General features: G+C 40.2%; 1 protein-coding gene across 1 annotated transcript in view; it reads right to left on the reverse strand.

Moving 5' to 3' along the window:
* LOC129856770 (myopalladin-like) overlaps positions 1-9,347 on the reverse strand; it is a 33,866-nt gene extending 24,519 nt beyond the window's left edge. The window contains 2 exon segments of the mRNA XM_055924515.1: positions 8,060-8,422; positions 8,424-9,347. Coding sequence (XP_055780490.1) covers positions 8,060-8,422; positions 8,424-9,346 — 1,286 coding nt within the window. The 5' untranslated portion in view covers position 9,347.
* Positions 9,348-10,925: the final 1,578 nt, after the last annotated feature.

Genomic DNA, 10,925 nt, shown 5'->3' on the forward strand with positions numbered 1-10,925 from the left:
TTACTGTTATTTCTTGGATAAATAGGCCACAATCTGTGTTCAGATATTTAAGAACATTATTATGAGCTGATGAAAACCCACTGGCATTTAGAGTGCCGCACACAAACACTGCAATGATCTAATGTCACAGACATAAAACAGAATACACACAGCACTTTGTCAGCCGTTTGCTAAAATCACCTGTCAAACATGCAGATCTCCCTTGACGTCTTAGAAAATGGCAAACTTTGTCTTGACTACCCCACACAGAGCATTGTCACAATCAATATATCTTATGACAAACACAGTGACAATTTTATTGTCTACCCAATAGATGATCTATACTTAGGAATTGTGACACTTCTGAGTTTACTGTACCCTCTCACTAAAAGTACTGGAGTCCATGGGTATTAGTTTGTAAATACCAGCTCAGTATCATGAATACCACGAGACATAGAATATTTGCAAATTCAAGCCCAAACAAGCAAATATTACCATGAGATCATTTACAAAATACCTGTACAAACAGATTTTCTTACTGCCCTTCTTTTCTTTGAAACAAAAGAAAGCTATACATTTCAAAATGTGTTTAATAGCTACTCCAGCAAAAATACTGGTGTTCATATTTGACAATGTCAACAACAATCTGAATATCCTTATTGTCTCACTTTGCATCGTATTGCTCACTCACCTTTGATTCCTGCACTTCTTTCATATGTCCATTTAGATTGGGCACCCGAGTGGCGCAGTGGTCCAAGACACTGCATCCCAGCACTGCAGTACCTGGTTCGAATCCAGGCTGCATCACATCCGGCCGTGATTGGGAGTCTCATAGGGCACACAATTGGCCCAGCGTCGTCCGGGTTTGGCCGGGGTAGGCCGTCATTGTAAATAAGAATTTGTTCTTAACCTGACTTGCCTAGTTAAATAAAGGTTAAATAAAAAATGTTTTTTAAAATAATGTGTTCAACAGTAAAATAATCAAATTGTACTCAGATCCTGCTATGTGGTGAGGGATCTCCTATTTTCAGGCTCATACATTGCCTTCGGAAACTATTCAAACCCCTTATTCTAAATGGATTTAAAAAATAAATCTAAATCAGCAATCTACACACAGTACCCCATAATGACAAAGTAAAAACAGGTTTTGAGAATTTTTGCAAAAAAAAAAAAAAAAGAAATACCTTATTTACATAAATATTCAGCCCCTTTGCTATGAGAATCGAAATTGAGCTCAGGTGCATCCTGTTCCAATTGATCATCCCTGAGATGTTTCTACAACTTGATTGGAGTCCACTTGTGGTAAATTCAATTGATTGGACATGATTTGAAAAGGCACACACCTGTCTATATTAGGTCCCACAGTTGACAGTGCATGTCAGAGCAAAAACCATGCCATGAGGTCGAAGCAATTGTCTGTGTAGCTCGGAGACAGGATTGTGTCGAGGCACAGATCTGGGGAAGGGTACCAAGACATTTCTGCAGCATTGAAGGTCCCCAAGAACACAGTGGCCTCCATCATTCTTAAATGGAAGAAGTATGGAACCACCAAGACTTCCTAGAGCTGGCTGCCCGGGGCAAACTGAGCAATCGGGGGAGAAGGGCCTTGGTCAGGGAGGTGACCAAGAAACCAATGGTCACTCTGACAAAGCTCCAGAGTTTCTCTGTGGAGTTGGGAGAACCTTCCAGAAGGATAACAATCTCTGTAGCACTCCACCAATCAGGAATTTATGGTAGAGTGGCCAGATGGAAGCCACTCTTCAGTAAAAGGCACATGACAGCTTGCTTGGAGTTTGCCAAAAGGCACCTAAAGGACTCTCTTCATGAAACCAAGTATGAACTCCTTGGCCTGAATGCCAAGCGTCACATCTGGAGGAAACCTGGCACCATCCCTACGGTGAAGCATGGTGGTGTCAGCATCATGCTGTGGGGATGTTTTTCAGTGGCAGGGACTGGGAGACTAGTCAGAATCGAGGGAAAGCTGAACAGAGCAAAGTTCAGAGAGATCCTTGATGAAAACCTGCTCCAGTGCACTCAGGACCTCAGACTGGGGCCAAAGGTTCACCTTCCAACAGGACAATGACACTAAGCACACAGTCAAGACAATGCAGGAGGGGCTTCGGGGACAAGTCTCTGAATGTCCTTGAGTGGCTCAGCCACAGCCCAGACTTGAACCCGATCGAACATCTCTGGAGAGACCTGAAAATAGCTGTGCAGCAACATTCCTCATCCAACCTGGCAGAGCTTGAGAGGATCTGCAGAGAAGAATGGGAGAAACTCCCCAAATACAGGTGTGCCAAGCTTGAAGCGTCATACCCAAGACGACTCAAGACTGTAATTGCTGCCAAAGGTGTTTCAACAAAGTACTGCTTAAAGGGTCTGAATTCTTATGTAAATGTGATATTTCCATTCATTTAAAAACCTGTTTTTGCTTAGTCATTATGGGGTATTGTATGTAGATTGATGAGGGGGAAAAAACAATTTAATCAATTTCAGAATAAGGCTGTAACGTAACAAAATGTGGAAAAAGTAAAGGGGTCTGAATACTTTCCGAATGCACTGTATACTCCACTGCTTTGATTGGTGTAACGTTAGCTAGAAACCACAAGTGTCTATCCAGATAAGGAAAATACAAGGAACTTACAGTTACATGTAATTAGCACCTGCATGATCATGAGCAAAGTCATTGTAGCCAATCATTTCACTTCCCCTGTGAGAACCATGAGTATGGGCTGATTTGGCTTTGCTGTACCACAACCAAAATCTGCCAGCAAGCCTACCTACCAAAGGTTGCACCGTGTCCATTACAGTGGTGTAAAAAGTCCTTGAGTAAAAGTAAAGATACCTTAATAGAAAATTACATTAATAAAAGTTAGTCACCCAGTAAAATACTCCTTGAGTAAAAGTCAAAAGTATTTGGGTTTAAATATACTTAAGTATCAATAGTAAATGTAATTGCTAAAATATACTTAAGTATCAAAAGTAAAAGTATGAATCATTTAAAATGTCTAATACTAAGCAAACGAGAAGGCACCATGTTTTCGTGTCAACAGGAAGTATTATTAAAGAGATGCTTTACATTGAAATACAGACAGATGTAATAGTCCCAGAGTTAATGATCCAAGGTCAGTTTTGCTTAATCATGCTCTCTCTCTATCCATCTGTCTCGTCTGCAGGTATGTTTTGAGGTGAGAGAGGAAGCCAGTCCCATCATCGCCACCTCACCCGCTCTTAAGATAGCCTTGGGATCCCAGTTGGCCCGAAGGTTGGTTAGGAGACACGCAATTGTGATGAACTGAGAGAATATTAGGGTAGCACTGCAATTCATTAATCACATGCTGTCTGCCTCTGTTCTTACCTCTTTCCCTTTCTGTCTTCTACACCTCTCTCCCCACCTCGTATTTCTTCCTCATTTGATAAGGCACACCATATGTGCATTGAAGTACAGATTGAACTTGTATTTATAATATAATATTACAATTATCATAATTGTAATTGCATGTATTATGTATTTATAACACCTGGATAATGAACTTCTATCAATAAAGCGTTTCACATTCTCCACTGGTTGAAATTAAGTATCTCATTGAAATACTATCCTGTGTCCTCAGATTAATGCAGATGAAGGGAGTTAGATATGCATAGGTTTTCTTTTCTGTATATATGAATTACAAATCAGCCTTTACTTAAATCATGTTTCTAGTCTGTTGCATAGTTACAACGTGTAATCATTGATGTCCCAGCAGGAGTGGTAAACACTGTTGAAGTGTATAATTGTAATACATACATGCAGACACAGCATCATTCAAATAATGGTAATAACTACAGTACATGTATATAGGACTTGCATCCTAGGCACAATAAAGTTATTATTTCTACTCTATCCATAGGCTTCATTAATGCCATTCAGACTTGAAGTTGATACAACTATGATAGCTGAGGTTCATAGATTGGCTACATACTGTAGCTAGCTACACATCCATAGGCATACAGTTATTTTTATCCTCCACTACACAATACGCAAGTAAATAGTTATGTTACTTTAGCTGCATTGCAAGGCAAGCTTAGACAATTGTACATTCAATTTTCAGTAAATGCTTTAGCTAGCTTGATTCTTTTCATCCACTGTTTCACAAGACGACAGCCTCGTTTGCTGGTTTTCTCAGGAGTCCCTAAAACATTAAACACGAATTATGAATTCATTCTCCTGTCATAACACTAGCTAGCTAGCTGATTAATGTTAGCTAGTCAGCTAACTTGCTAAATAGCAATTTTCATAAATTAATTTTATGCACAAACATTTGTCTCTATATTAACTAACATATTCCTCTCAATTGTAAATGTTTTGCTTGATTCGTTATGACGTTATAACTACTTACATTTGATTCCACCGTAATGTTTTGTCAGCCATCTTCACCCAGGGACGGGTGGCTCGCATCAAATTCGTCATTGGAACCACTCAATATGATTGGTCATATAAAAACCTTTGGACCCAAATGCATAATGAGTGCTCTAACTTCCACTTGTATGGTTTGGCGCAATGAAGCCATGACACTGGGTACCTCTAAGTCCCGCGGTGTAAGCTTGCAACTTTTAAAGGAGGAACCAGTGTGTGTGTGTGTGTGTGTGTGTGTGTGTGTGTGTGGGTGGGTGGGTGGGTGGGTGGGTGGGTGGGTGTGTGTATATATATATATACACACACGGATAACAAGGGGCACGCTCCAATACTCAGACATAATTTACAAACTAAGCATGTGTGTTTAGTGAGTCCGCTAGATCAGAGGCAATAGGGATGACCAGGGATGTTCTCTTGATAAGTGCATGAATTAGGCCATTTTCCTGTCCTGCTAAGCATTCAAAATGTAACGAGTACTTTAGGTGTCAAGGAAAATGTATGGAGTAAAAAGTACATCATTTTCTTTAGGAATGAAGTAAAAGTTGGCAAAAATATAAATCGTAAAATTAAAGTACATATACCCCCAAAAACTACTGAGTACTACTTTCAAGTATTTTTTACTTAAGTACTTTACACCACTGGTAGCTAGTAGTGATGGGGTAAAAGAAATTGATACAGTTACATATCAGGATTTAATTTTTTACGATATCATATCGTTTTGACAATATCTCAAAATTATTTTTGCGCTAGTTAGCTGTACCTGCACCAAAGCTCCAGTATATTTCCTTCATAGCTTGTTCTCCAACTTCTTTTTAAATAGGGAGCCAATTTGTTTTCAGCACTTTTATTTCCATGACTGATCAAAACTAGTTTTCTCATGGCTCCCTCTTGTCTCTCTGCAGCAGACATATGGGGTGAGCAATAAGTTTGGAACATTGAATTGCAATAAAATCTCAGTATCGAATCGCAATACATATAGAATCGGCAGAATCGCAATACAGTGCCTTGAGAAAGTATTCACACCTCTTGATTTTTCCACATTTTGTTGTGTTACAACAACAAAAAATCAAGTTTACAAGAGCTCTGTCAAGTTGGCTGTTGATCATTGCCAATGGTTTAAAGTATTTAAGTAAAAAATACTTTAAAGTACCATTTAAGTCATTTTTGGGGGGGTATCTGTACTTTACTATTTATATGTTTGACTACTTTTACTTCGCTACATTCCTAAAGAAAAACTGTACTTTTTACTCATTACATTTTCCATGACATCCAAAAGTACTCGTTACATTTTGAATACTTAGCAGGAGAGGAAAATGGTCTAATTCACTCACTTATCAAGAGAACATCCCTGGTCATCCCTATTGCCTCTGATCTGGCGGACTCACTAAACACAAATGTTTTGTAGTAAATTATGTCTGAGTGTTGGAGTGTGCCCCTGGCTATCTGGAAATTAAAAAAAAACAAGAAAATAGTGCACCCTTTACTTTTGATACTTAAGTAGAATTTTACTGGGTGACTAACTTTTACTTGAGTAATTTTCGATTAAGGTATCTTTACTTTTACTCAAGTATGACAATTTGTTACTTTTTCCACCACAGAACATTGCTTGACAGCCATTTTCAAGTCTTGACATAGATTTTCAAGCCAAATTAAATCAAAACTGTAACTCGGCCACTCAGGAACAGTTAATGTCATCTTGGTAAGTAACTCCAGTGTATATTTGGCCTTGAGTTTAAGGTTATGGTCGTGTTGAAATGTGGATTTGTATCCTAGTGTCTGTTGAAAAGCAGACTGAACCAGGTTTTCCTCTAGGACTTTGCTTGTGCTTAGCTCTGTTCCTTTTCTTTTTTCCTAAAAAACTCCCTAGTCCTTGCCGATGACAAGCATACCCATATCATGATGCAGCCACCACCATGCTTGAAAATAGAAGACTGGTACTCAATGATGCGTTGTGTTGGATTTGCCCCAAACATGATGCTTTGTATTAATTTCTTTGCCACATTTTTTGCAGTATTACTTTAGTGCTTTATTTCAAACAGGATGTATGTTTTGGAATATTTGTATTATGTACAGGCTTCCTTCTTTTCACTCTGTCATTTAGGTTATCATTGTAGAGTAACTACAATGTTTTTGATCCATCCTCAGGTTTCTCCCATCACAGCCATTTAACTCTAACTGGTTTAAAATCACCATTGGCCTCATGTTGAAATCCCTGAGCGGTTTCCTTCCTCTCTGTCAACTGAGTTATGAAGGACGCCTGTATCTTTGTAGTGACTGGGTGTATACTTCACCATGCTCAAAGGGATATTCAAATGTTAACCCATCTACCAATAGGTGCCCTACTTTGAGAGGCAATGAAAAACCTCCCTGTTCTTTGTCGTTGAATCTGTGCTTGAAATTCACTGCTTGACTGAGTAGCCTTACAGATAATTGTATGTGTGGAGTACAGAGATGGGGTAGTCATTCAAAAAGCATGTTAAACACCATTATTGCACACAGAGTTAGTCCATGCAACTTATTATCTGACTTGTTAAGCACATTTTTACTCCTGAAGTTATTTAGGTGTGCCATAACAAAGGGGTTGAATACTTAGTGACTGAAGACATTTCTCCTTTTCATTTTTTATTAATTAGTAAACATTTCTAAAAACATAATTCCCCTTTGACATTATGGGGTATTGTGTGTAGATCTGTGACACAAAAACAACATTTTATCAATTTTAAATTCAGGCTGTAGCACAACAAAATCTGCACCTAAGTATCGTGATAATATTGTATCGTGAGGTCCCTGGCAATTCCCAGCCATACTAGCTACAGTAGCTATACTCACAGCTGACAGTGCCCTATTTTTTAAATATTTATCAACTCCAAGTGGAAATTCCCATACCCAATTCGTGAGTATGTACAAGTAACCTTCGTCATTCTTCGTAGGTGAAGCCTAAACGTGTTTCCTCTATAGGACAGGAAATTACATCAAAAGAGTGGCGGCAACTTCCTCTGTGGGGGCCCTTTAAAGGCCCAATGCAGCCATTGTTATATCAATATAATTTCTGGGTAGCAATTACTTTACTGTAATAGAGTTCCATTAAAATGGGCAAAAGTAGCTTTTTAGCAAAAAACTATTTCTCAAGCAAGAATTTTGCTAGGACCGTCTGCGTGGTCTGAGTGGGGAGGCGAAAACTGAAAACTAGCTGTTATTGGCTGACAGGTTTGGAACTGTTATTGGTCTATTAACCAATTGACTGCATGGTGATGTCACTATGGAAAGCCGAAACCCTTGCCTATGCAAACCTGCTGTGTAGATTGAATTTTCAACAAGCAACTATCAGGAATTAACACTGATCAAATGTTGTCACACTTTTACAGTGTTAGTTTCATCAGCTGTTGTATAATATGTTACACAACTTTGAAATTTGACTGCACTGAGCCTTTAAGCTGACTTTAGCCACTGTAACTCACATTGTTTTTTTAGATAGCATTAGCTAAAGTTAGCAGTGGCTATTTAAACAAATTTTAACTACGGATGAGAATTCCTCTTTGCCCCATAAACTTCTTTCAGACGAAGTGTAAAAATAGACGAAGGTGTAAAAAAAATAAAAAAATAAAAAATAATGTGAAGATATCATTAAACTTTGGCTACAAAAACACTAACATTCAGTGAGGTTGACCGTTTGGGTAGCCTTACCGGACTTCGGGCATGGGGAGTCCTCGAACAATGCAGTCCAGCTGTACCTTGCTGCCCACCAGCACCTCCCTGCTTTTAAGTTTTTGGATGAAGTGAGGGGGCTCACAGATGGGGTCGGCTGTGTACACCCCGGGGGTGACCTCCACCAGGGCAGGGCTTTCAGCCTTATCCACCCCATCCGCCTCCAGCACCCCAGAGTCCTCATACTGCTCCTCAGTAGTCCTCCAGTCCTGCATGGGGAAGTAAGTGTGCCCAAACCCTGGTTCCATGCCCAAACCCTGGACTTCTGATGGCTGAATGCTGAAAGGATTAGTAGGCCTCTCCATCTCCATTTCGAAGTCTTGGAGAAGAATGGTTCGTTCCGTCGTCTGCATTCAGGGAGTAAATGCTCCCATTCACTTGACCCTTGTTTGATCTGCTCCTATGAGTTTTGCATGATCTGGGCCGTATCCTTTTGGAGCTGTTAGCCTTGAACAGAGAGTAGAGCTCCTCGATGAAGTCTGCTGCCTTGTTGAGGAACTCCTTCTTGGACTGGGTCCCCAGGCCGTACGCTGGAGTGTTCACCCCCCTAGCCCCTGGCCTCTTAAAGTCCTCAAAGGCCTCCCTGGTCACCCAGTTGTTCTTCATTGTAATGTCCTGGATGATGGACGGTGGGAACGTCTGTCTGTCTGTCCTCATTCCATTGTCCTGGATGGACGGTGGGTACAACTCTCTGTCTGTCCTCATGTCGTTGTCCTGGATGGATGGTTGGGACAGTGGATATTTCTGTCTGTCGGTCCTTATTGCGTTGTCCTGAATGGACAGTTGGGATGGCTGATATATCTGTTTGTCTGTCCTTATCACATTGTCCTGTATGGACAGAGGTGAGAATGACCGTCTCTCTGCTGGGAAGAATGTTGCGTGTGTTGGTAGGGGTTCTTTAAGTTCCAGGTCAGGCTGGGTGTCGGGAGTGTTGGATGCAGTGGAGGTGACAGAAGGGGCAACCGGGGCCTTGAACTCTGTCCTCTTCTCACGGGCATCGTGTCCGATAGCCTGACAGGCCAGGTTGACACTCTTATCCAGTTCTTCCTGGCTCAGGAAGGCTGAGAGGTCTGGGAACTGGTGTTGGGGCTTGTCCTGCCCCGCGGAGTCCTCCGCCTTGCCTTTGAGGGGAGCGTAGACCAGGTGCCGCGAGGAGTCGGAACGGCTCATGTCGCTGTGTCTCTGGTGCGCCCGCGCTTCGGCCAAGTAGTTCTCTCTCTAGAGCTGAGACAATGATGTAGGCTGGTTCACATTGTTCTCTTGCATGCTGTTGGGAAATAAGAGGGTTTCAATCTTTAACTTGGTTGTGACTGTTTCATTTTAGTGTGTCAGTGCATAATGTATTCCCCCTGTGAAAATTCATAATTACACTTCCATTTAAATTAGTTCAGACATGTATCATTTAGAAACTTAAAATAAATCAACGCTTCTACATTCATTGAATATTTGACAGAAATAATGCAATATTGGTAAGATCACAGAATACTTTGCAAGTAATCTCAAATAATTCAATAACAATCTGTGTTCCACTTGTGGGTCATAATAAATTCAGATTTTAGGATTCATTACTACCTTGCTTTCCCCAATCTTCTGTCTTTCAATTGCAAGGAAAATGCACAAATACCACCCCCCCAAAAACTGTCTTTCTTTGGAATCGGTTTGCTGGGCTTAACATTCGTTGGATCATAATTCTCCCACAAAATCAGCCACATTGCTTGGAATAAGGGCACAGCAACAAACCTGACTAGTGAGTGCAACTGCTCAATATGACTAATAGTTTCAATGACATACAAAATATCTTGTTTCCATATTCATTACCCCAGACAAAAAAGAAAAAAGAGACTAGAGCACCGTTCCCATTTGAATAATAATAAAAGCCTGCCAATGCAGAAAAATGTGTTGACCCAGTTTGAAACCACGATGCACTCAATACGACTTATAATAGTACTCTATTTTAATTTCAAAACATCTTAAACTCCGTGGCCCCAGACAGAGATTAGTTTCATGCATGAACATTGGATCTTGCCCAAGACAAGAGTAGCTTCTTTCAGTGCATTTAAGATACGTTTCTTTCATCATGTCCAGCCTTTAAACAACTTTTTGGCTCTGAGTAGTTTTTGAATCCAGAAATGGGATATAGATACTACTGACACTCAAATCTGTGCAATTATTAAGAGAGGCAGCAATGCCCTTCTAATAGACCTGCAGCTGCTGTGTACGTGAATCCTTTGCAAACAGCCTCCAAGCCTGCCAAGTCATATCTAATTATAGTAAGGGCTCAGTTTACATGAAAAACAAACAAAAAAACAGTCCTCCTGGTCTTCTGTGCACTCAACAAGGATTTGATCACCTACCAAAACTCAAATGACACATACAAATCATTTTGTGCAAGTTTATGAGGGTGATACTGAACACTTAGAAAAACACTACATCACCCCCCTCACAGACTGGAAATACAGACCCTAGCTTAAAATCAGCAGCACTACCTATTCAGGTTCATGGTAGAATTAATAAAACACATAAGTCACTTCAAATTCAATGATATAAGCCCATGCTTGACCAATAAAGTAGGTTTATGTCAGACTTGCTGAGTTTACTGTACACACCAATTAATATGTGGGGCAGTATGTAGCCTAGTGGTTAGAGCGTTGAGCCAACAACCAAAAGGCTGCTGGATCGAATCCCCGAGCTGACAAGATAAAAATTCTGCCCCTGAACAAGGCAGTAAACCCACTGTTCCCTGCTAGGCTGTCATTCTAAATAAGAATTTGTTCTTAACTGACTTGCCTAGTTAAATAAAGGTTAAAAAACATATATATATAAAAATATGCAGGTGATGTATGAA

The sequence above is a fragment of the Salvelinus fontinalis genome, chromosome 1 (assembly GCF_029448725.1).
Source record: "Salvelinus fontinalis isolate EN_2023a chromosome 1, ASM2944872v1, whole genome shotgun sequence".
NCBI classification, from domain to species: Eukaryota; Metazoa; Chordata; class Actinopteri; order Salmoniformes; family Salmonidae; genus Salvelinus; species Salvelinus fontinalis.